Source organism: Rousettus aegyptiacus, unplaced genomic scaffold (assembly GCF_014176215.1).
Source record: "Rousettus aegyptiacus isolate mRouAeg1 unplaced genomic scaffold, mRouAeg1.p scaffold_m13_p_6, whole genome shotgun sequence".
NCBI lineage: Eukaryota > Metazoa > Chordata > Mammalia > Chiroptera > Pteropodidae > Rousettus > Rousettus aegyptiacus.
The window spans coordinates 25,028,161-25,055,874 of NW_023416309.1; the positions used below are offsets into that span (position 1 = coordinate 25,028,161).

Sequence of the window (27,714 nt, forward strand, 5' to 3'; positions counted from 1 at the left end):
TGATACAAAGCTTATATAAATTCGGATGTTACTAGCATCAAAATTAAGACAAAATTTCTACACTTTTAACAAACCTCCACTGCCCTTATCTTAGTCTTATATAGTCAAGGTATAAATTCCAGTTTGGAAAAACTACTGGCATCTATATTTATCTACAACTGGTAAAATTCCTGTTCACTTTAGTTACACAAGTATTGAAGACCTGTTCTGGTGACTGAAGAAAAAAATCCAAAATTGAGAATGGTCATAATGCTTCAGCAATTTCTGAATGATTAATAAACAAACTTGAAGCCTTCCTCTCATCACTTAACCCTACTCACAATTCGGTGTACAGAATTTCCAGTAAAAAAAAATATAACCATAAAGATGGGCATAACCCAAACAAGTTTTTTTAATGTGAATGCTGGTAGTTGGTGGCCTATATAATAAAAAGTCAGAGTCAAAACTATGGACTCCCTTATTTCCCTATCTTATACATGATTTGTTGGAGAGGAGGAATGAAATTCGATACATTTTAACACAGGCAAAAAAGAACTCAAATATTTTCTGGCACATCACATATTAAATCAGGAATCATTAAGAATGATATAAATGTTAGGGTGATTTTTAATGTTTAGCTTATTTAAAACTCTTGTTTAGTGTCAATTCTAAGCATCTAGCTCTTTAGCCAGTAAAATTATTTATTTTTAAATGTTTAAATGTATAGTTGGTCCTCCGTATCTGCAGGTTCCAGATCTGTAGATTCAACTGCTCATTGAAAATAATGGAAAAAGTTATACTGTTGCTAATGTGTACTATGTAGTTAAGCCCACATGGTTGTCTATACTGACTATAAGCAAGTTTTTTTTTTTCCTTGTCATTATTCCCTAAACAATACAACTACTATTCAGTAGACTATTTTATGTAAGGGTCTTGAACATCCACAGATTTCGGTATATAAGGCAGGGGGATGGAGAATGGGTCCTGGAACGAATCCCCTACAGCTACTGAAATAACTATACTAGGAAATTATTTTGTGTTTCCTATATTTTCCATTAAATATAATCAGTGATTTAATCGATTACCAAAAGTATTTCATTTGTGAACAATGTGAGAAACTCATGATGCTAACTTTGTATAGTTTTACTGTTTGGAAAGTTTTACAAATTCAAAGTCATAAACATGTTCATTTTCTTATTCTTTCCAAAGGTTTGATTTTAAAAAGAATATTACTACTTTAAAATTTCAACAGTCTGTCCTTGTAACGTTTTCAAATTTGTCTATAAGAGCTTGATGCTATGAAGAGGAGAAAGAGTAGCTGTGAGGAAAGAAAGGGAGAGAATATCCTTATAGTAAATACTGATAAAAATTAAGAAAAACAATGGATACTATCACTTAATTATAAAAACTCAGTGATGATTAATTTTAGGTACAGGTCAGAAAAATCACTAAAATTTTCTAGTTATTTTAAATCAACTCTAATATTTTAATTCAGAAATTTAAATATACACATTCGGAACTATAAAATATATGCCTTGTTTTAAAATGGCATTTCCAAACAAGGAGTTAACCAAAAGCTACAGCAACGTTACATGATTACAGTAGATTAAATCTGCACACAATATCTTTAAACACCAGAAAGTAAAATAATCACACAACCTTCTTTCCTGTTATTTATCTCAAAAAACCTAATATTGGTATGCCAAGGAACGGAAGTATAAAAATCTCTTTATGACTGAACATATGCTCAGAACAGCAAAAACACTGCTTTTCATCATTTCTTCAGCATCTTTCCCCCTAGCATTCTTCTTTAGCTTCTACAGCAATTACTTTGTTGACTCAACTTAAATCTAAAAGTAAGGCTTTATTATGAGTGGCCATCGGTTATTGGTATGTTCTTATCCTTTATAATAGAAAATTTACACCTATTGTTAAACTGGATGGCATCTGGTATATGGCATACCAGTCTTTGACATGTACTGAAGTTTACTAAGGTGTAGAATGATTGCTGTAATATTTAAAGAATTAACAATGATATTCTTTAGATAACAAAATTTGATATCATAAAATGGTTCTGCTCTAGCTCTTTTCACTGTTTCACACTTTTCCCCCTATGTTAAGTTGTAAACATCTGAGAACTTACTAGACAATGAATTTTCTAATTGGTTAGAAAGGATTTAAATGTGTTCTGTATAAAATTGTGTATGTAGTTGAATGATAAAATATCTCAGAAAAAGGTAATTGTAAGGATGCTTTATACTACATTTGTCCTACAGATGTATACATACATAACTCATATCTCTACCTCACCCATCCTATGTTACAAACACTGACTCCTATGTGCTCCCTGGGCTCGTGTGAAACCCAGAACACAGTAAACATGGGTCATTTTCTCCATTCTCCTAAGTATGGTATATAATCAGTACCATTCTAGATGCCACAGAGAATTAGGGCTTAATTCTCTCCTGGAAATCCAATTTAGAAAGACTGTGACAGACACTCTTCTCCAACCGCTCCTCCCCACGGTATCTATTTAACTAATAGCCAACTTTGTCCTGTATTCCCAACCACAGGGTAAAAGTTGTTTGAAAACACCAAACTTTAAATATTTAAATCTTGAGCTTCCTCTCAAGTTATATTTTTTCTCTTCGGTCCCTAACTTTGTCAAGTTCAGTATTTAACAAGTCACTTTTTCATGATTTTTATTTACTTTCTATCTACTATTACAAAAATCTTCAAAATTTTTCTGGAGATAAGGAATCTAGAATTTCTAAGCATTCTGCGTAATATAAGGTATATATAAATTTTGAGTTATCCTATTCCTGTGAACTGATGACAAAAGACACATGATTTTTCTCAAAAAGGTAATGTGGATTTTGAAAATTCTCAACTCTCCCAAGAGGTAAACAAATGCTAAAAGTAAGGTTTTTGTGATATATGCTAACTCGAAAACTCTTAAGGTTCATTTTACCAAGCCATAGCAAATAATTTAAGAAAATCTCATTCCATACTAGATCTTGTTTATTTTACTGCAACGTAATTTGAAACAAGAGTATTTTTCTTGCTAATACTGTGGGACAAGTTTATTTAGATTGTAAGTGATTTGACCTCTTTCCTCTTAAGACTATGGTGACAAAGATTCTAAAGCAAGAACCTCTGTAATAGTTTAAAAACCTATCCCATCATATTAATATGTTGGAACACTTGTCACACTACACTATACTTAGAGACCACTGCTTGACAATCACTTTCTGTAAAGGGTCAGACAGTAAATATTTTAGCATTTGCAGGCTAGTCTTTGTAGCAACTACTCAACTCTGTCACTGTTGCACAAAAGTAGCCATAAATAATAAATAAATGACTATGGTTGGACTCCATAAGACTATCTACGGACAATGACCTTCATGTTAATTTTCACGTGTCGTGAAATATTCTTTTTTTCTTTAACCTTTTAAAATTGTAAACACCATTATTAGCTCACAGACCATGAAAAGCAGGCAGTGGGCTAGATTTGGCCCGTGGGCCAAAGTTGGCTGTCCCTTACAGAGGCTTTTATATGTTATATAAAATGTTTAAAAATTGCAGCTTCCAAGTCTAGAGACTTTGGAGACTTTTGTTTTTTAGAGCTCTCATTTTAAAACTTACCAGACAAGTTCTCTACTTTCTGGATAAATGTACTCACATGAGAGAGAAAAAATAATTTAGAATACACATCCTCACTTAAAAAAAAAAAAAAAAAAGACCAAAAGAAGCTGTAGAACAACTGCTACATCTTTAACATGTAATTAAGAAACACACAAAAAATGTATTCTATGCAATATAAAATATGCATAGATTTGGTACATAATTTCTTAGTTTTTAATTTATGAAAAAGGACAATGAGGAAAAGGTTTATAAATCTCCCTATCCTTTATACAAAAAGTTGTAACCGAAACCAGCAATCCCTTGCATTACCACCAACTCTGAATATAATGTGAACAATACCTAGGAATTGGAATTTACCTAGATGAGTTCCTGGCGCTCTTTTAAACAATGCACAATCATATCACAGAACACCATGGCTCTACAATTTCGGACACTTTTGAATAGGAAACCCCTGCCTCCATAATATAAGGAAACAAGAATACTCTTCCCATAGTCGTCAAGTATTAAAAAACTTCACAGTCTGATTCACCTTTATCAAAGGTAAAATGATCACTGATACATTTCATGGATTATTTTGACCCTTAGTAGTTCCTAAACACAAAATAAATTTCAAGAGAATTTTTTATCTGTTTGGGTTTTCCAAAGCAAGATACTAATACAAAATGTATTGAACTGGCAGAAGTCCATGGGCTTAAAGAAAAAGGAATTAAGTATAAAATGTTTACCAACTTTATCCTTTCTAATTTTACAACGGCTCCAGGTATTGAGACCTAATTGGTTTCTTGTATCTATCCATTATGAACATAACTCAATCTTCTATTTAACACTTCTCAGTGCTTTTTGCTTGGGGCTTCATTTTGCGACGGAGAAGATCATTTCGTCCAACTTCAACCATTTGTTCTTCCCAAGATTTGATTTCATTATAATAACGAATTTTATCATCTTCAGCAAGTTGGATATATACCTGAGAAAAAGTGTAACTGTTAAAATGATTTCTTTAAAAGAATGTTTGCAATTAATTTCTTGGACGTTTTCATACATACTTTAGAAATTACCTTATTATTCTACACGTATAAAAAAGGTACTGGAGAAGAAATATTTTTGTGAGATAAAAATTAAATGAGAAAAAAGTCCTTAAGAGATAATTTTGTATTAATGAAGTTGTTACAATTTCAGGGTTTGGGATGCAGGAAAGGAACAGAGGCATGGTGTGACTATCACTGGATACAGTGGACACTAAATTCTGTGTGACATTATTTCAAACACCAAATTTATTTTTAGTCAAAAACTACCAAAATAAAAAAACCAATTTGGTTCTAAGAATATGAAATTATTTAAAGACACTTTAACTGTGTTATTAGTAATATAAGGCTGCTTTCACACGAACCAAGCCTTACTCCAATGTATTCCCTCAAATATTCTAACTAGACACTTGAGACTAAAACCATACTACTTACTTGCTTTTGAGAACTAGAGAGATTTTTCCAGCTTTCATTTACAGTCTTCAGCTTTAACTGTAAAACAACATATGTTTAAGCACCAGATGTAGGGACTGCGAGAATTAAAGAAAGATCTTTTTTTTTATTATTCATTCCAACAACAAAAACTCATATCAAGAATCCCAGGCAAAATCTCATCAATTCTTAACCTTTTCTTTCTAAACTATTAAACTTGTTAAAACATTCAAAACGCCTAGAATGAAGATATTTATCTGTTTTTATGAGATATAATTGACATATAACATTGTATTAGTTTCAGGTATACGACATGATTCGATATTTTTATATATTCTGAAATAATCACAATAAGTCTAGTTAACATTTGTCATCATAAATTTTTTTTTCTTATGAGAACTTTTAAGATCTACTCTCTGACAAACTTCAAACATGCAATACAGTAGTATTAACTCTAGTCATCATGCTGTACATTTGATCTTAGGACTTACAACTGGAAGTTTGCATCTTTTGTCCACCTTCATCCATTTCACCTATCTCCTCCAATCCCTGACAGCTACCAATTCTATCTATGAGCTCAGTTATTATATTTCTTTTTTCCACATATAAGTAAGATCATACAGTATCTGTCTTTCGCTGGTCTGATTTATTTCACTTTCAAGATCCCTTCATGTTGTTGCAAATGGAAAGATTTTCTTCTTTTTATGGCTTAATAATACTCCATTTTACATATAGTATACACATTATACAATACACACACATGCTGCTTTATCCATTTATCCACTGAGGGACACTTAGATTGACTCCACATCTTGGCTGCTGTAAATCATGTTGCAATGAACATAGGGATTCAGATACCTTCTCCAGTTAGTGTTTTCTTTTTCTTTGGATAAATACCCAGAATAGACTTGCTGGACATATGGTAGCTCTATTTTTAACTTTTTCAGGAACCTCCACAATGTTTTTTCCATAGTGGACTAACTACAGCAATTTACATTTCCACCAACTGTGCACAGGGTTTTCTTTTCTCCACATCCTCACCAGCACTTGTTATTTTTTATCTTTGATAACAGCCATTCAAACAGATGAAGTGAACTGAGGTTTCAATTTGCATTTCCTTGATAATTAGTAATGCTAAGTAGCTTGTCATGTACCTGTTAGCCATCTATATGTTTTCTTGGGAAAAATAGTCTATTCAGATCCTCTGCCCAATTTTTAATCGGCCTGAATATTTCACTGCGGAGTTGTATGAATTCTTTACATATTTTGGATATTAATCCTTCTGATATACAAATATTTACTCCCATTAGGTAGGTTACCTTTTCATTTTATTGGTTTCCTTTCTTTTGAAGATATTTACCTTTTTTGATCCAGAAATATTAATAGTCAAGTATAATCTGCACTCTGTTACTGTCTAACTTCAGAGACTGAGTTGTTTTATTTCTTCCCTGTAATTTAATGTTTTATTCTAAAATGTGTGCAAAGTGTTTAGGTGTAGTTGTAGAAACAATACACCAGTCCTTAATTTTACTTAGCTGAACTTAATTATGTAACTTGGAAAAACGTCATATTATCTCCCTTAGGCTTGGTTCTTCATCTATAAAATTAAAGGTATACAGGAATCCCATGGCGGGAAAAGAGGCAGAGAGGACAGTCAGCACACCTCGTGCAACCTGTGCTTTTGCTCCCAGAGAGCAGAAAATGAAGGGCAGAGATGTTGACAGAAGGGTAGAAGAAGGGGAGTGTGAAGAAGAGAGAAATGCAGTCTGAATAGTATCTGTTTAAAGCTAGGAGGAGATCATCAGTGATTTTATGGAAAAGCACAGTGAGAATAATGAACTTTATTGTCCTAACTGGAACTTCATTGTTCTGACCAGAACTCTAAATGAATTTTATTTTCCTATCAACAAAAATAAAGGAACCAGATAGTACCTGAGATTACATAACCATTATGTTTTGAACATTTTAAACTTATCTTTATAAACATTTCAAATGTATTCAGGGACAGTTACTCACTAAATAACTGGTCTGAGTCTTAGCACTGGAAGCAATTACTTTAAAGCTCTAGGTTCTCTCATAACTAATCTTTTACTTATCCGGAAAGTTTATTCCATAAAGCTTCATATTCACCAAGTTAACAATAATTTAAGAAGTTGCATGCATAAACAATCTGATCTTTCACCTAAATAATTCATTTATGACAAAATTTTTTAAATAAAAACTTAAAGAGATGGAAAGATGTTTTGCTTCCTCCTAGAACCCCATTAAATGAGCCCTTCCACCATATGAGGACAGAGTGAGAAGGCACCAGCTATGAACCCGGAACAAGGCCTTCACCAGCAGGCAACCTTGACAGCACCTTGGTCTTGAACTTCCCAGCCTCCAGAACTGTGAGCAATAAATTTGTGTATTTTTAAATAAACAAATGAATAAACCAAAAAAAAAAAAAAAAAAAATTAAAGCATAAACCCACATAGGAGAGAGCACTACCAACACTAAATTTTGGAAGCTGTAAAGTACATGGAGAAATGGTTTCTGGCTTACCTAACCCATGAATGCTATTTCCCAAACTGGCAGTGGGGAAAGTCAAAAAAGCAAAGCATTACAACACAGAATTCCCCAAGTAGCTCAGAAATTGGCAGCACCGAATAGGTTAAAATAGAGGTAAGGTCAGGTTAAAACCAGGAAAACTGATTCCCTAGCATGTAACCTTCTCGTATTGGTAAGAAAAGTAAATCCAAGATAAGTTACTGACAGACAAAATTCCTACTAAAAACGTAAATAGGCTTGCATTTTAGTAATGTAGAACCATAAAAACTGAATTTGAAATCCCAAAGGGAGTAAACCAGTGAAAGTATTTAGCCAGGGAAGACTACATCACATATACATACTATTCTAATCATATGTTAAACAGGATTTGTGACACGAACCACAGAACCAAATAATCCAAAGAGGCAAAGTGGCAAAAACGTCTCAAACTGACCAGACTTAGGGATCTGAACATCCACTTTTCTTAACATGCCATATTATAAAAGGAAAAATACAATTTTCAATTTGAAGCTTCTAAGAAGGAAATAAAGGAACGACTAAGCCACAACAGGAATGACAAGCTTTTTTTTTAATTTGACACATTCATATGATAACATTCATTTTTATAAAACAACCCCATGAGCATAATTAAAATTTTATTAAAGGATATAACATGAAGCAACAGGTTATACTCAAAACCCAGTACAAAACATTATAGCTCTATTCTCATTCTTTCCCTGTGGTTGTAAAATAGTTAAGACTTGCTGGATAAGTCTCTAGAATTTTAACACCCCAATAAAATTAAAAATTTTATATGTTTTTTAAATTTAAAAAGTTGACTATATATATTGGCAATTGTATACTCAAATTAATTATATGTGGTAAAAGGATTTTCTATAAGATACAAGAAAGAGGGTCTTATTCATATATAATACTTGTTTACAGCAATTTCTACTTCGCTTCACCACCTGACATGTGGTACCCCTAAAACTTCCTAAATATGTTTAAAATTAAAATAAACAAAATTTTAAAAAACAAATGCAGTTCTGTTTTACCTGTGATGTACCATCCTTAGCTTCCTGGAAGCGTTCAGATATAAAAATGTTATAAGCTGAGCGAGGTCTTTTCGGTTTTCCAAGCATTGTTAACTCCTGAGTAATAAAAATGAAAGAGTAAGATATAATTTTAACCTCTATGAAACTCAACTTTACTTACAGAAACTGTATTCACCACTATGCATTATATAGAATGTTCTTAAGATGAATATTAAGATTCTCATATAAAGTATGAAATTAACCCTTCCTGGAGTCAGAATTTTTTGATAGCACTAATTTTTAAAAATTATAATAGATTTTTATGAGTTACTTTCCATACAAAACCATTTCTTTTATATATTATTTTCATGGTCTCCATGAACTGAGTAACTGAGCACATATGTATGAAACAATCACAACCTCAGTTTCATCCTTACAGGACACTACCATCTCCTTGGCCAAACTACTACGTGTCTCCAACACAACTCATGAACACTGAGTACCTGTTTAATAATCTCTCATTTCATTTCTTTCCCTGCATGTCTCTCAACCTCTAAAGCTCAAAAGATGTGCTAAATTCTTTTTACTCCACATCAAAAGAAGAGAAGATGGAAAAATGCAAGTATCCCTTGCTATCTAAATCAATTTAGTATCTAAATTCAGAGAATGAAAGAGATTGCATTATCCTAACCTAGTGTCTCAATTTGGATAAGTGAGTAGTACTGTAATTTACAAAATTTTGTGGCTTTTAATGACAATATGTTTAAATCAATAATGAACCCAACTTTAATTCATAAGTAAAAGTAGAGCTCCTCTGATTTCCCTCTTCCTGAAACTCTCAGTCATGAAACTACTGTAGACCCCAGGTACTTCACAACTTAACTATCGCCCCTTTTATTTCTAGAATCACTATTAGGTGCTTCACTTACAACTTCCTGGTTCCCACACATCTCACCTGATCTCTAACTGGTCGGTACTAGATATCCTTAATGGGAAGACAAACTCCAACAGGGAATGAAGGAATGTGGAAATCAGGGAAAAAGCTCTCAGGATTCAGATTCAACAAGAACCTGGAAATCACCACTCCCTCCTAACAAGAATAAAGCTGAAGAGAATGAAAAATCAACAACTCTTTTTGGATGCATGAAGAAGGACCAAGGGCTAACTGCTGTTGCCCCCAAAATTGGAGAGACAGACAAGTCAATACAGAAACGCTGAGGCTCACCAGAGCAGAGCAACAGAGATTCAGGAAGAAACCGCTGCATGAACCAGTCAGTGCTAGTTAAGTAACGAAATTGCTGGAGCCTGTGTGGACAACTCTCAGAGTTCCCAGTCATAGGAGAGCCCTAACAATATTATGAGATTTATAAATCTAAAAACTTGACCAGATTCCCACAATCATTATCTAAAACTATGCCCCCCTGGTTCCAGAATGGGGAGGGGAAAAGGAATGATTTTGAAATGCCTGAGCAATCTGTTATTGTTAACAAGGCCTGCCTTCAGGGGAAACTAGTTAACCAGAGCCCTAAACTGCTGGGGTATTATCAGAGCTTAACTAACTTAAGGAAGGGAAATATGCAACTCCAGGCCACTCTAGCCATCCTGACCCACCTAAGGAAGAGAGAAAAAAGTGAGAAACACTTGTGCAGGTCACAGTCTGGAAGCGAAGGATCACTGAAAGACCAGGACCTAATCAAAGGACTAAGGAACGCTTCCCTTGCACCCACACCTCACCACCACATTAAGGCCTATTTCATAGCAATTCCTTTTACCCAGTACTTCATGTCCTGCTATCAGGAAAAAATTCCAAGGCATACTAAGAGGCAAAAAACATAGCTTGAAGAGACAAAGCAAGCATCAGAACCAGACAGGGCAGGGATGTTGGAATTACCAGATGTGGAATTTTAAAACAAATGATTAATATGCTAATGGCAAGAACAGATAGCCAATGTAAGCAGAGAAATGGGAATCCTAAGAAAGAACCAAAAAGAAATTCTAGAGAGCAAAAACACTGATTTAAAATGAAAAATGCCTCTGATTATCTTATTAATAGACTGGACACAGGTTGAGGAAAGAATCTCTGAACTAGAGGACATAATATTAAAATCCTTGCAAACCCAAAAGCAAAGAGAATAAAGACTTGGGGGGAAAAGCACGGAACACAATATGCAGAGACTATGGGACAATTACAATAGGTGTAGCAAAAGCATAAGAATACCAAAAGAAAGGAAGAAAAAAATATTTGAAAGGAAAACCGCTTTAATCTGGCCAATCTCCATTTCTAGTCCTCTTCACCCTTAGCACTGGCTGGGTACATTTAAGGAGAAAGGGAGAGTAAACTTTAGAACTCACATCCCCTGAATACCATCCCTATGCAGAGACTATATTTCTCACTCTTGGTATCTTTTCTGGCTCCCTTTTACTATTTGAATCGGCAACCTTAGATTACCATCATTACCTTGAAATTGGCTGAGTCCTCAACCCTAGAGATAAGAGGACTTAAGACATTAGGGTCAGGGATAGAAACTGTGGCATCTCACATTAAAGGCTGTAATCTACTTTTGCAGAGAAATAACTTTAATTCTGTTAACCATTTTTTATAGTATATGTACTGGACCATCAAGTTGACCACCTCATACCTAGTACTGGTTCTACAGAAAAATGTACTCTAAGTTTCAAGAAATGGAATTTATGTGGATTAATACCTTAAGCTAAGCACTACAATTTTCGAGCCATGTGAAGATACAGCAGGCACTTTTCCCTGATGTGTTAATAAATTCAGTCTATTTGGCAATATTCAGAATCAAACTTACCATTACCTATAGAACAATCGAAATCAGTGATTTATTCTAGGCAAGACCCAGAAGCAAAGATTCTTACTATTCTCGATCTAGCTATTTCATAACTCTGTTCCTTCAGCTTTCATTCTAGTCCTAATTAAATATCTTTAATTCAGATATATCTGAAAGCAGTAACAAAGGTTTCCAAGATAAACTCAATGGCAAGTGGTCCTAGTGACAGAAGAGAGCTATTCCTAATCGAAGTACACTTCCTGACATACAACCATATAGCCACACATATCGAAATAAGAGAAAAACCACCTATATTGTTATATAAATTTTAGTTTTTTGCCAACTGAAAATAATATTTTAATGATACTCACTCTCTTTTTTATTATTGCTTTCTTTTTTAAACGTTTTTGCATGATTTCTTTTTCCAAAGATACCATCTGACTTGGAGTTAGCTGTTCTTGAATTCTGTTTATCTCCTCTTTATATGCCTGCCAGTCTGCCTTATAGGCATCTTCATATACCTATGAATAAAAAACCAATATGAAGTCAAACTGTTGCTGGAAAATAAAACATAGCATACCTGCCAAGGAAAGACAACTGCATGACTTCAGATAAAAACAAAATGAACCACCAAGTGGAAAATGTGCTATGGAATCACATTTATATGGATTAAAAACATGTATTTTTTTCATATACGTGCTAACCAAGATGAGAGTCTAGCAATTAGCTTTCAATTACTGTCAACCCCTCACCACCACCCCCATACATCATATTCTCATCGTTTATGTAGATTAGAATGTATGAAGTTCCTCTGTAGAAAATGGATGTTAAAAAATCTGGGCCATCTGGTCCCTTAAGGGACATGACAATTGTTCCTAACTATAGAATAACTGCAGCAATGATGAAAATCTATATGCTTACTTTTTTTTCTGACTCAGGAAGTTCCCTCCATAGCTCGGCGATTTTTTTAATTAGTTCTGAATTTTTTGCATCTATGGATTAGAATAAAATGAGAAAAGATGTCAAAATTTTATGTCTTAGGATTAATTTCTAAAGACTTCTAGGAAGCATATAACCCATTAACTCTAAAAGTTAAGTTCTATTAGACATCTCTATACAACTAAATACAATGATTTATCTTTACTTTAACCAACGAATTTAAATAATAAATAAATCAATACTTTATCCAAATTGTTAGTCTGTTATCTAATACCATAGGAGTATATCACATATCAACAAAACAGTCTCAGAAACTGATTACTAATTTAAGCAAATAATGACAAGTTTATTACTTCTTTATTTCAATCTAAACATTTTTTTCAAGTCTTTTAAGAATTAAATTCATAAAACCTGAATAAACAAGATACTCTTGATTCATATATCACCACCTTGTATTTCAATTATAGAAATACCATTTGCAAATAAACAATTATTCTAAAATCAATTCATTATTCTTCATTTCTTTCCTCATCTTAATTGGAATGACAGGTTGTAAATGCTTTAACAAACCACTTGTTAATTTCAACTCCTATACTTTAAAAGACATGAATACTTAAAATGTCTCATAAACCAATTCTTTATAATGTATTATAGCTCATTTGATTTTCACAAGTGTCCTGTGATGTACTGCACATGAAAGGGCTTTAGAAATCATAAGCAAAAATTAGCTATAATTAACTTAGCAAATATCTTAAAATTACAACCCCAAATGAAGGCCACAAAGCCTTTCTAGGGAGTCAACAAACATCCTATCTGGGAATCTTTCAATGTAAAAGCTCTTGAAATTAGCAGTTATTTTTACAGAGCTTTAGTTTACAGAATACTTCCACCTAAGGTATTTTACTGAAACTTCGTTTATTCCAAGGCAAAAGGAGGTAAGCAAGGGATAAAACGATTAATCAATGGTCCTCTAGGCCAGTGGCAACTGGGCCCCAAATTCACCTTTTTCACACTCTCTTCTCTGGTTGCTTTCCACTCTACATGCTGCTATTTTAAAAATTCCTTTCATTAGCTCTCAATTACATTTAAAGCATTCCTAATTGGTAAAAAAATATGTTATATCTCCCATTTTACAGATCATCAAATAGAATGGTTATGTTCCTGCAGTCACTGGGTGGTTTGGTAGTGAAAATCAAGTTTGCAATTTAAATGCTTAGCGGCCTCTTTATGACTCAGAGAAGAGTAAAAGCCCCAAAACTACTTACCTGGGTTCTGAGCTTTAAAAATGGGTAGCTGTTCTTTAGAAAATCGAACATATGAAGTCATAGGCTTCTTTGGATAACTACTCAAGGTGGATGAAAACCATCTCGGTATATACGCAAAACTACACATAAATAAAAAGAAAATAAGCGATATCAAGTATTTAAGTGCTAATATTCGTATGTGCATAAACAGATCCCAAATAAGATTTCACCGAGATGCTATATATGACACCTTCGAGAAGAAAGCTAATAATATTTAAAATCATGTCCTAACCAGAGGGAAGAGCCTGCAGAAATTAAGTCTCAGAGCCCTGACCTCCTAGAAAGAGCAGAGTGAAAGAAAGCACCTATAGTCTAGCTCCTGGGCCCCGCCTCCTCAGCGCCTAGCTGATGGCGGGAGACTCTTGGCGCGACTTAGCAGAGAACGCCGAACCTAATGCTCCAGGACAGTGGGGAGGGGCAGGATGGTGGGGGGGTGGCCGGAAGCAAGGTACGGGGTACTGATGGGGTAAGGCCTGGTACCAAAGCCACCGTTCCCTTGGCAAGGTCGAAGTCTGAATTAAAGGGTCAACGTGGCCTTGACCTCCTAGGAGGGACGGAAAGTTGAAGAAACTATCTACACTCCAGCCCTAGGGCGCCCTTAGCCCAGCCGCCTATTGAGACGTAAGCGAGTGGTCCTACCTGAAGGGAGAGCGCAGTCTACTCCCACAGTCTGCGCAGAGAGAAGCTCCGGACGTTCCCAGTGCACTTAGCACGCCCCACATACCCCGGAGAAGCGCCATTGCACCCGCTGACAAAGTAGTAACGGGGCCCTAAGCTTGTAGAGGCCCCTGGCACAAAAGAACCCCAACAACAACTTGAACCCGCGTGCAACCCTACCAAGTTCGCTATCATGCCCACCACTCGCGAGGCACTATGGGAAATCTATTAACTTCCTGCTGGTAGATAGGGGGCGGGGTGAGGCAGAGTTGGCGCAGGCGCCGTAGTGGCTTCCCCCTGCGGGCCGGCCTGCAAACGAGGAGGAGGAGCTCGGGGCGGAGAAGGGAAACCGCAGCCCGGCTCGCCTGCGGAGGGCCCTGGCCTCCAGCGGGGCGCTGCTGAGCCACCTCTGCTCGCAGCCCCCGTTCCTCCGCCAGGCCAGGAGCTGATGGAGGTATGGCGGAGGTCTCTCCCAGACCGCGCACTGCTTGGGTCCGCCTGTGACAGCCGGAAGGGCTAGTACGTAACAGACAGTTTTACCACCAGGACACGAGGTGGTTGTGCCGCTGCTATGAGGTCAGGTTGGCGGGCGCAGAATACCCAGCCGAGCCGCTCAGTTCAAGCCCGGGCTGGAGCCAAAAATACTGCTGAGGAAGGGTGTAGAGGATGGGGCGTATTTTAAAACCTAAAAATGCAGACTTCTGGGCCTTACTGCAGCTCCTGGTTCAGTGTTTGTGTGATGCCTATAAATCTACGTTTTTAAAAAATTCCTCGAGGTTTAACAAGTTCTAATGCCAGTAGTCATGGGACCACATTGCAAGTAATACCGATCTAGACTATCTACTGCAAATAACACTGACCCAGTCTTCAAACCTGACATCTAATCCTGTTTCATTTGTGGGGAGGAGACTGTCTAGTTATCCGGAGACGTGAGTTCTAGCCCCAGCATTAACATTAACGTCTTGATCCAGGAATGTATCAATTCCCACTCAATCCCCCTCGCCCCTGCAAATGAGGAGTTTGTGCTAAATCAAGTTTCCCAATTGAAGCCCTGAGATCTTATGACAAGTGCGCTTTGACATATTGATGTGCTGTACAACCATTTTCTGTGTAGGCAACGGTATGAAAAAGATTGGGAAGACCTGAACTGAAGATATCTAAGGACCCTTTCAGCTTTTACATTATAGTTACTTCAAAGATAGCCACTTCCTGAAACAGCCTTACCTTTATTGGATAGCTTTAATTGTTAGAAAATTCGTATCAGTGTAATACTGAGCTTTTCTGTAGCCTTGAGAGATTGGCCCTTTGGTGCCACTAAGGACTAAGCCCACTTCTTTTAAGTGGTAAGCCACTATCAGCACTTCTCATATTCTCAGGTTCGAAAGGGATCTTCCAGATCATCTGTTCAAACCTCCCATCCTGCCATGGAAGAAACATCTTTTTTTATGAATACATGCTATGTACAAGGCCCCAAACAGATAAAAGACACAGTATTTTTCCCACCCCCAAAGATACCATCTGACTTGGAGTTAGCTGTTCTTAAATTCTGTTTATCTCCTCTTTATATGCCTGCCAGTCTGCCTTATAGGCATCTTCATATACCTATGAATAAAAAACCAATATGAAGTCAAACTCTTGCTGGAAAATAAAACATAGCATAATGGCAGAGCAAAAGAAATAAACAATTACAATATAGCACCAAGGGAGAGGTCAGTATAGAATTCCTTATAATCACATTTTGTAAATAATTTGTTTTGTTTTTATAGAATGTTTTTGTTCTTTCAGATGTTTGATATAGTTAAACTTCTTTTGGATAATAAAAATATTTTTGTTTTAAAGTGTGATTTTGATGCATCTTGCTGTAAAAATTTTATAAATCTGATCTAGAACATTTGTTTTCATCAAATAACAATATTCCTTAAAATTCATTCATATTATAGTGATTTTATTCCAAGTGCAGTATTTACCCAAAAAAAATTTAATTCTACCTACTTTCTCAAATTGTCTTTAAACAAAAAGACATGGTTTCATTTATATTTACTTTCTAAAACATGAAAATTTACCATAGCCTTTCCCAGGATTATCCCTTTATCTTGTTTTAAAAGTACATCCACTCCCATGACTTTAACTATCAGGTGATAACTATCAGGTGATACGCTGAGCCACCGCTGATTCCCATGTTTTATACTGAATCCAGACCTCTCCGTTTAATCCATATCTATAAAACTACTGTCTCACAAATTACTTCAATTTTCCCTGAACAGAATTTATAATCTTTCCCCTGTGTTGAACTTCTCTTAGTAAGAGCCACCACTATCCCATTTGACTCGTTCAGGCCAAAAAGTTGATAATTTTATAATATCTCCCATTGACACTCCTCCCCATCAACCAACTGATGATAAGTATCGCTAATTTTACCTCATTTACCCCTTTAGTCAGTATTTTCTCCTCTTCCACTTTTTGTTGAGGCCAGTAGTGTGTTGGTAAATCAGCTCTCCAAAAAGAAAGACCTAATTTGTAGTGTTTGCCAACATCTGTGGTTGAAATACTCCCACCATTGCTGATTTCCAACTACCAACTTGGTGTCTCTAAACCTGAAGATGGGCAGAAATATACATAATTGGCTCTCCAAGCTAGTACCATCCAGGTCCTATATGCCACCAGTTCAGGCTCTGTCATCTTTTCACAAACAGTTACAGTGGTTTTTTTATTTTTCAGTCTTCTCTCCAAATCATATTCCACACTATCACGAGGTCACTCTTTCTAAAAGACAAATCCCATTTATTCATCTGTTCATCGAGTACGTATAGAACACCAACTCTATGCCAGGCAGGTCATATTTCTGTACTTGAAATCTTCAGTGGCTCCTGATTACCCACAGAATCAAATTTCAGTTCTCATACATGGCTCACAAGTCCATCATAAACTGACCTTTTTGCTTCCTCTATAGATTCATTCACTTCGCCTTCGCTTGAAATAATTTATTATTTAAATATCAATGTCTTCTGATTTAATAAATATATCAAACCATTTCACTGGACTTTAAATAAGTTTACCATTGCATTTTGTGCGATATAACAAAGTTATGGAAATTACTGGCTAAGAAGATAGATTTAGAAGTTAGGCAGATCTGGGTTCAAATCCTGCTCCTCTTACTACCTTATGTGACTCAGAATCTCTCTGACTCAGAGTTTTCTCCTTTGTGAAATGGGGGCAATAATGGTTGATTCTTAGGATAGTTGTGAAGATTAAATTAGAAAATATATAAAAAGTTCTTAGAGTCCCTGGCCCATAATATGTAGGGGCTATAATTATCTTTATATTATTCATCATTATTAGCTTCTAAGTAATTATATAGTATGAATTATCCACAAACAAAAAAAGTGAGATTTATATCATAGTCCCGTCATGTTTTTTTTTGTCATTTCCTCTCCCTTTAAATAACATACATACATACATACCTATATACATATTCCAGCATTTTTCCTCTTTCCTATTGAATTTTTAACATTCCTTAAATTAGTGTTTGAGCATAAACATTATGGTATGTGATGAAAAATTAAAACAACATAATCAGGTTGAAATCATACTTTAATGTTTTCAGAACATTCTTATATAATTTTATTTGATTATATGATTCACAAATTGAAGTAGAGAAAGTATTATCATGACCATGGTTCTCAATTTACAGACGAGAAAAATTAAGTTCAGAAAGCCCAAGTCATAAAGTTACAATAGTTAGCAAGTTATTGAGTTGAAACATGGTCTTCTGATTCATTGTCTTGTGCTTTTCCCTTCATATCATACTAACCCTCGGATTGAGTCAACACACTACACAACATTCTAGCCCAAAATATGAATATCTTCCTTGGATCTTCTAGTGTGTGAGCTTGTATTATTTACTAATGACATATCATATGTCACTGTTTTTGAATCCTTTTTTTTTTCAATAGATGGTAAGCTACTTGAGGACAAAACCAAGTCTTATTTTTCTTTCAATCCCCTATAGTACCTAGCATAGTGCATTGAGCATGATGGAGGAAGGGAGAGAGGTATGAAGGGAGAAAAAAATAGTATCTGCATGAATTATTTATATTCAAATCTGGCCATGCAGAAAAAAGTAACTGCCTTTTAGACGTGTTATTTGCCAAGAGAAGGGACAGTTTATATTGAGATGGGAACCATATAAAGTTTTGGAATATATATATGAAAGTAATGAGCATGGTTTATCGATACTTGCACACTGGTAAAGCTGAAGGTAGCACCAATAAATGGCAGCAGCGGTCAGAGACCAAGATAATTCCCTCCTGAATAATGCAGTTGGATACATAGATATCATTCGAAGAAAAAATATTCTTATAAGAAAGCCATCTTTCTTTTGACATTATAATGGATAAATTCAGCTACAATAGAAGCAACCACCTACTAGGCTTAGCAAGAGGAATATATTTAATTCTGAATTCATAAGTAAAATACATTTCTAGAAATGAGATTATACTAAAAACATTTAAAGACAATTGCCTCATCAGCAATTAAATAGTGCTGTAATAAGCATTGAAGTGGCACAAAAAGGTAAGATATTATTACTGTGGAAATAAAGTAAAACATGCAGAAATTATGGAAGTATAATTCATTGTAGCAATACAGGGAAAAATTATAATCCGAATATTTACTATCTTATCTTTCCTATAAATCAAGATTTTAATAAATTTACTGTAGAAAACTACACATACAATTTTTTATTTCAAACTATTTTCATTCACTTAGGGTCTATTATCATTTCACTGGAGTTTGCCTTTAAAATCAGTATACAAAAGGATGGGAAAAAAATTAGATCTATTTCGTGTTAATAGTTCCCAGATATCTAAATTGGTGTATGAATTATTTCTCAATTAGAACAAAGTCTGCATGCAGCCTTAATTATTAAGAGCATATCAGTTATTTTTAGCCATTGCCGTAACAGCATTATTCAAAATAAATATAGCTTTACTATTTTAAACTGAATCTATGAGTCAGTAGGAGGAAGGACAAGCAGAAAGGATAGCTATAATTTTATGCAAATTTAAAACCCAAATTCATTTTGCTGGATATTCCTGAAAGCTGACTTAAAGAGTGTAAGTAACCCAGAATGATTATATTGATGGAATATTGCTATTTAAAAAACAGGATAACCTACAGTGTTTGCCCTCACATTGCTAAAAACACCTGATCAATACAAATAATCATAATTTATTGCTCAACTACGTGCCAAGCATCCTTAATATATTATTTCTGATCCTTTCATTCATCATACAAGGTAGAATTATTTCTATTATACAGATATGGAAACTGATATTCCTTGTTGCATCTTATTAAAAATTTCCACCTATGAATCCAGTTTGCAGCTTTGAAATTATATTTGACTTTAAGTAAGCATAATATAGAGAAATCAGTCATGAAGTTGCAGGGGTTTTTTCCCAGCACTCACACTGTTTATTTTCTATATCCATAAAGACAATTTCTTGACTTCTTTAATCAGTAGATTGTTTAAATAACACCTGAAGTTCCTTTATTCACTCATTCATTCAGTCATTCAATAACATGGGTTCAAATTTTAAAAAATCATACAAATGTATGGATGTACATGCATAAAAAGTGTGAAAATCATACACACATAATTGGATTTAATGGTGATTATACCTAAGTGTGAAAATCATACCCACAAAATTGGATTTAATGGTGATTATACCTAAGTATCACAGGAGTGAGTAGATGGTACTCACTTTTTACTTAATATAGATCTGTATTGTTTTATATTTTTTCAAAATACAATAGTAATATTCATTTTCTGTAATAAATTTTTTTAACTCAGTTCCTAGTAGAAGCCAGTACTATGCTAGATACTGCCAAAAGTTCTAAAAATACAAGGATGACTAAGGCATGATCCATCTGTTTAAATCTGCCTGGGGATGTCTTCATAGAGTAGGTGACATTTGAACTGTTTTTTTCAAGTAGGGAAGGGTGTAGGTGCTTTCCAGAAAAAGGAAACAGTATCTGCAAGTCACATATATACATAAGAGCACAATGTACTTAAAAACAAAATATATGTGAAAAAGAGTGATATGAGACAAATCCAAAGAGGTTGAGTGGCATTTGGTTGGTAAGGGCTATATATAAGATGCCACAAATTTCATTAGCAAAAGACAGACAAATAACTTTTTAGGCAGGTTAAAATTGTGTTTAGAAAAATCTCTTTGGTAGGAGCACAAGAGTGTTGGGAGTGAGGAGACTGTAAAGAAGATTAGTTAGGAAGTTATTGCTATAATCCAAGGAAGAAAGGTTGAGATTCAAAACTAAGAGACTACCATGGTTCACACTCCAAAGGCATTTCTAAGTATAATCAGCAGGATTTCATTGACCAGTTAAGTAAATGGAAGCAAAGAATGACTGAGAATTTGTAGAACGACAGACTATTCCAATTCAAATTCTCTGCTAAATAAATATCTCTAAACAAATGCTTTTATTACATCACTTTGCTGGTCGAAAACTTACACTGAGTTCTTACAGGTTATCAAATCAAGGTATCATATCCAGTAGATTTGCCTTCCCCACCTAATCTTTTTTCTCATTAATTACACACAGATCTACTGAGGTGATTTTCATTTATTTCTATTTTATTATCTTTGTTTGACTTTTTAAAAAAATTTTAATTAATGTCTTCCTCACTTCAATATGTCACTTAAATCCTCTCTCAAGACCTAAATGCATTCATTTATTTATTCAATAAATACTTGAGTTCATATGTGCCAGATACTGTGCTACATCCCAGGAAATCAAAAATGGGAAACATCAAGGATCTCGCAGTTAATGATACTGATAATACGGCATGGAAAACGCGATTATAAAGATACACACTGTGGGTAGAGTGACATCAGCATTATGGCTGAATAAGATACCCTCGTTTGCGTTTCCCCCTCAACAACAATTTAGCATCCATCTTCAAACAAAAGTGCCTTTTTGGGAGCTGTGGGATCTAGCACCATCTGCCAAAGGACCCAGGAGGAGTCTCGCCTACCTGCGCATTGAGTAACAGGCATACAGATTTGGATTCTGACTGAGGACCCTTCAGTGGCCAATGAACCAGCTCTAACCCTCATGGCCACAGTCCAGGAACCTTGCAAAACACTGTCTTAGATAATCACTTACAAATGAAAGAGCCATTATGTAAGTCTAGGTTTCTAGCAGAGAACTTCCAAGACAATGTTGAAGCAATATGTATGTGTGTGTGTATATGTATATGTATATATATATATATATATATATATATATATATATATATATATATATATATGAGTTTGAACACACTGGAGAACGTAAGATAAACAGTTTGACTACCCATATCAGCCACCTCCCAAGATGGCACAGCTTAGGGCCAAGAGATATCTTCTGAGACTGTGATTTCTCCAGTGAGGGAAAGTGAGAACATGAGAGTGAGCACCCAACTTCCCTAGCTGTATGCAACACTGCGAAAGGAGCTCATTATTCTCTCAGGCCATCCAGAATACTGAATCATGAACTTTAGACTTGCAGAGCGGGAAGAGGATGGGAGAGCACCAAATAGAATTCTCTGAGGGCATTAAAGGGACCCTACTAACTGTGTTGTGGACTCCATCAAGATGCCAGACCTTGAGTTGCTAGGGATGCCTCACTCACAGATCCCCTCAACTGGCCCATGAGCAACCCCTACTGCTCACGCACCTCATGCACACACACCCCGCCCTATGTTCAGCTCCCTCTGGGCACTTCTGATGACAGCAGTGAAAGTGAGATTTGGCATACAGCAAGAGAGTACACACAGAAAGACAGCCAGAATCCGCACGCCAGAGAGTCTACTAACTTGAATTTAAGCAATGCTTTTGGGAAAAAAGGGCAATCTGTCAGCACCCAACCTGGACATTATAGGATTGAGAGAAGACACACAAGCCTAAGGATTCTGCCACAAAGGGAGCAAGAATCATGGAGCAGGTATATCTACAGAAAGTTCGAGAAAGTCTCAGAATTCTGAAGGCAGTTAGTAAAGACTAGAGGAGGTGCTACTTCAAATGTAAAGTCAGCAATGCAAAACCTCAAGGAACACAAAAAGTCAAGGGAACATGATTCCACCAAAGGATCACATTCTTAGAGAAACTAATCCCCAAAACACAGAGATCTGAAATTTACCTGATAAAATAGCTATTTTAAGGGAACTCAATGAAGTAGAGACTAAACGGAAAGACAATCCAACAAAAATCAGAAACACAATAAATTTTAAAAATGAGAAGTTTAAGAAATAAATACAAATCATAAAAAAAGACTAAAACAAAAATTCTGGAGCTGAAGAATTCAATGAATGAAAACAAAATGCAATAGAGAACATCAACAACGCAACGGAACAAGCATAAGAAAGAATTTGTGAGTTAAAAGGCAGGAACTTTCATATAATCCAGTCAAAGGAAAACCAAAAAAGGAATGAAAAAGAGTAAAGAAAACTGACGTGATCTATGGGATACCATAAAAAGAAACAATTTGCAAATTACTGAAGTTCCAGAAGGAGAACAAGGGGGCAGAAAACAAAGATACTATTGCTGAAAATATTCTAAATTTTGGAGAGATTTAAACATCCAAGTTCATGAAGGTCACAGATCACCAAACAAACTCAACTTGAAAAGATTGTCTCCAATACATTGTAATAAAACTGTCAAACATCAAAGATAGATAGAATCTTAAAAGCAAAAAGAGAAAAGAAACTTATAACTTACGAGGGAGTAACAATAAAGCCATATCAACGGATTTCTCAGCAGAAACCTTAAAGGTTAGGAGAAAATGAGATGATATAGTCTAAGTGCTGAGAGGAGAAAAGTGTCACCCAAAACTACTCTACCTGCAGAAATGAAGGAGAAACAGACTTTCCCAGAAAAACGTGATAGAGTTAATCAGCAATAGAACTGCCTTACAAGAAATGCTGAAATGAGGTCTTCGAGCTGAAACAATAGGGTGCGGATTAGGAACATTAAAACATATGAAAATATACAATACACTGGTAAGAGTAAATATTCAGTCAAATTCAAAATACCCTAATACTGCAATATGGTGGTATGTTAATCACTTAACTCCAGTAAAAAGGTTAAAGAACAAGAATGTTAAAAATAACTACAGCTACACTTATTTTTAAATGAATCCACAATGTAAAAAGAGGTTACTAGTAATATCAAAAACATAAAAGGCAGGAAATAAAAGGGTAGAGTTTTTGTATGCAATCAAACTTAAGTTGTTTTTAGCATAAAATAGACTGTTATATCTATAAAGTGTTTAATACGAGCCTCATGGTAGCCACAAACAAAAATTTACAATATATTCACAAAAGATAAAGAGAAGGAAATCAAAGCATACCACTAAGGAAAATTATCAGTCCACATAGGAAGGCAGAGAAAGTAAAAGAAACAAATAAGAGAACTATAAAACAGCCAAAAAAATAATGACATGGCATAATAAGTCCCTATCTACCAATAATTACTATGAATATAAACAGAATAAATTCTGGATGGATTAAAAAAAAAAACAATATCCTACTGTATGCTGCCTATAAGAGACTCACTTCAGCCTTAAGCGCACAAACAGGCTCAAAGTGAACAGATCAAAAAATATATTCCATGCAAATCGAAACTAAAAGATAACTGGGGTACCTATATTTATATCAGACAGAATAGACTTTAAGTCAAAAACTGTAACAAGAGACAAAGAGGTCATTGTATAATGATAAAGGGGTCAATTCATCAAGAAGATATAACAATCTTAAATATATATGCACCCAACATTGGAATATCTAAATATATTAAACAAACACTAACAAATCTGAATGAAGAAATAGACAACACACAATAATTGTAGGGAACTTCAATACACTGTTCTCAACATAATGGATTGATCTTCCGGACAGAAAATCCGTAAGGAAACATTGGATTCGAACTATATTTTATGACCAATGGACCTAACAGACATATACAGAACGTTTCACCCAGCAGCACAAGAATACACAGTTCTCCTAAAAGCACTCAGAACATTGTCTAGGATAGATCATATGATAGGTCACAAAACAAATCTTAGATTTCAGAAGACAAATTAATTATAACAATTATATTTTCAGACCACAGTAGTATGAAACTAGGAATCAATAACAGGAAGAAAGCTGGAAAATTCACAAATATTTATAAATAAACAACACACTCCTAAAAATTCAAGGATCAAAGAAGAAAACAAAGAGGAAATTTAAAAATATCTTGAAGTTAACAAAAATGGAAACACAATATGCTAAAACCTAGGGGATGCAGCAAAAGCAGTTATAAGAGAGAATTTTGTAGTGATAAACACCCATATTAAGAAAAGAGAAAGATCACAAATAAACAACCTACTTTTACACTTCAGGGAACTACAAAAAGAGGAACAAACTAAGTCCAAAGTTAGTAGAAGGAAGGAAATAACAAAGATCAGGGCAGAAGTAAATGAAATACAGACCAGAAACATTTTTTTTTTAAAATCAGTGAAACTAAGAGTTGATTTTTAAAAAGATAATAAAAATTGGCAAACTTTAGCTAGACTAAGAAAAAAAAAGAAGACTCAAATAAAATCAGATTTGAAAAGGAGATATAACTGAAACCACAGAGATACAAAAGATCACAAGAGACTACTATGAACAATTATATACCAACAAATTGGATAACCTAGAAGAAACAGATAAATTCTAGAAACGCCAAGCCAGAAGAAATAGAAAATTGGAACTAACCAATCATAAAGAGATTAAATCGGTAATCAAAAATCCCCCACTGAAGAAAAGCCCAGACCTCACAGTTTCCCTGCTGAATTCTACCAAACATTTAAGGAAGAATTAATAGCAATCATTCTCAAACTACTCCAAAAAATATTGAAGAGGGAACACTCCAAATCTCATTTTATGAGACCAGCATTACCCTGATACCAAAGCCAAATAAGGAAACTGAAAAAGAAAACTACAGGACAATAATCCTTGATAAATATAGATGCAAAACTCCTGAGTAAAATATTACCAAACAATTCCAACAGAACATTAAAAGGATCACATACAATGATCGAGTGGGATTTATCTCAGGGATGCAAGGATGGTTCAACACAAGCAAGCCAGTAATTGATAGAATGAAAGTTGAAAATCATATGATCATCTCAATTTGCAGGAAAAGCATTTGACAAAACACAGCATCCTTTCAACAGAGTATAGAAAGAACATTCCTTAACATAACAAGCCCTCAGCTAACATCATACTCAACAGTGAAAAGTTAAAAACTTTTCCTCTAAGATCAGAAACGAGACACTCCTATTTAACATAGTAGTCCTAATCAGATTAATTAGGCAAAACAAAGAAATAGAAGGCATCAGAATCAGAAAGGAAGAAGCATAATTTTCTTTATTTGCAGATATGGTCTTATATATACGAAATCCTAAAGACTACACCAAAAAACTAATAGACTAATCAACAAATTCAATACAGTTGCAAGATACAAAATCAGCACACAAAATCAGTTGCATTTCTATCAACTAACAAAAAAAATCTGGAAAAAAATAAAATAATCCCATTCACAATAGCATCGAAACAACAAAATACTTAGGAATAAATTTAACCAAGGTGGTGAAAGGTCTGTGAACTGAAAACTATAAGATTATAAAAAGAAACTGAAGAAGATACAAATGCGTGAAAAGATATCCTGTGTTCATGGATTGGGAGAATTAATATTGTTAAAAATGTTGATATCACCCACAGCCATCAACACACTGAAAGCAATCTTTATCAAAATTCTAAAGTCGTTTTTCACAGAAATAGAAAAAGAATAATAAAATTCTGATGGAACCACAAACGACCTTGAATAGCCAGAGCAATTCTGAAAAACAACAAAGCTGAAGGTATCATATTACCTGATTTCAAACTATATTACAAAGTTCTATTAGTCAAAACAGCATGGTACTGGCATAACAAGAGACACATAGAACAATGGAACAGAATCAAGAGCCCAAAAATGAACCCTTGCATATATGATCAACTAATATTTGACTAGGGAGTCAAGAATAGACAGTGAGGAGAAGAGTCTCTTCAATAAATGGTACTAGGAAAACTGCATAATCATATGCAGAATAATAAAATTGGACCCCTATCTTACACTGCTCACAATAATTAATTCAAAATAGATTAAAGACTTAAAGATAAGACTTGAAACTATAAAACTCTTAGAGAAACCTCCCTGATATTGTTCTTGGCAATGATTTTTTTTGGATATGACACCAAAAGCACGAGCAACAAAAACAAAAATAAGTACGTAGGACTGCATCAAACTACAAAGCTTCTGCACGGGAAAAGAAATAATCAGCAAATGAAAGGGAATATATGAAATGGGGAAATTATTTGCAAATTATACATTTGATTAAGAGTTAATATCTAAAATATATAAGGAACTCGTACAACTCAATAGCAAATGCAAATAACAATCTGATTTAAAAATGAGCAGAGAAACAGAAAAACCAAATGAGGTATCACCTCACACCTATTCGAATGACTCTTATCAAAAAACCAAAGATAACAAATGTTGAGAAAAGGGATGAGGATGTTGAGAAAAGGGAACTCTTGTGCATTGTTGATGGTGCAGCCACTATGAAAAACAGTATGGAGGTTCCTCAAAACATTAAAAATGGAACTACCATACGATCTGACAATCCCATTTTTGAGTATATATATATCCAAAGGAAATGAAAACAGGATATAGAAGAGATATCTGCACTCCAATGTTCATTGTAGCGTTATTCATAATAGCAAAGATATGGAAACAGTGTTCATCGATGGGTGAATAGATAAAGAATATGTGATATATAGATCTACAGATATATATAGAGAGATGTGCACACACACACACACACACAATGGAATATTATCCAGCTATGAGAGAGAAGAAAATCCAGCCATTGTGACATGTGTGAAACTTTAGGGCATTATGCTAAGTGAGATAAGTCAGACAGAGAAAGATAAATACTGTATGATATCACTTATATGTGTAATTTTAAAAAGCCAAACTCATAGACAGGGAGTAGGATGGTTTTTGCCAGAGAAGTGTGTGTGTGTGTGTGTGTGTTGGTGGGAAGATTGCTCAAAGGAGACAAATTTCTAGTTATAAGATAAACAAGTTCTGGGGATCTAGTTATAACATGATAATCATAGTTAATGATACTGTATTATATACTTGAAGTTGCTAAGAGAGTAGATCTTAAATGTTCTCACAACAAGGAGAAATGGTAATTATGTAAAGTAACAGTGGTGTTAACTAACCTACTGTGGTAATCATTTCACAAT

At 34.7% G+C, this 27,714-nt stretch overlaps 1 protein-coding gene across 1 annotated transcript; it reads right to left on the reverse strand.

The window, feature by feature from the left end:
* Window positions 1-1,107: 1,107 nt before the first annotated feature.
* TFAM (transcription factor A, mitochondrial) lies at window positions 1,108-14,561 on the reverse strand. Its single transcript, XM_016127657.2, has 7 exons — window positions 14,316-14,561; window positions 13,638-13,756; window positions 12,355-12,425; window positions 11,805-11,954; window positions 8,663-8,758; window positions 5,082-5,138; window positions 1,108-4,588 (listed from the first exon to the last, which is right to left on the reverse strand). The coding sequence occupies exons 1-7, from the start codon at window positions 14,414-14,416 to the stop codon at window positions 4,445-4,447; spliced, it is 738 nt and encodes a 245-aa protein (XP_015983143.1). The 5' UTR covers window positions 14,417-14,561; the 3' UTR covers window positions 1,108-4,444.
* Window positions 14,562-27,714: the final 13,153 nt, after the last annotated feature.

What these genes read in the sequence shown, in the direction of transcription:
- TFAM (XM_016127657.2), bottom strand. Translation starts at nt 14,416, where the DNA reads ATGGCGCTTCTCCGGGGTATGTGGGGCGTGCTAAGTGCACTGGGAACG. An exon ending in AGACTGCGCTCTCCCTTCAG is followed by an intron (nt 13,757 to 14,315) that starts GTAGGACCACTC and finishes ATTTATGTGTAG; the next exon opens with TTTTGCGTATATACCGAGAT. An exon ending in TTCCTGAGTCAGAAAAAAAA is followed by an intron (nt 11,955 to 12,354) that starts GTAAGCATATAG and finishes TTTTATTCATAG; the next exon opens with GTATATGAAGATGCCTATAA.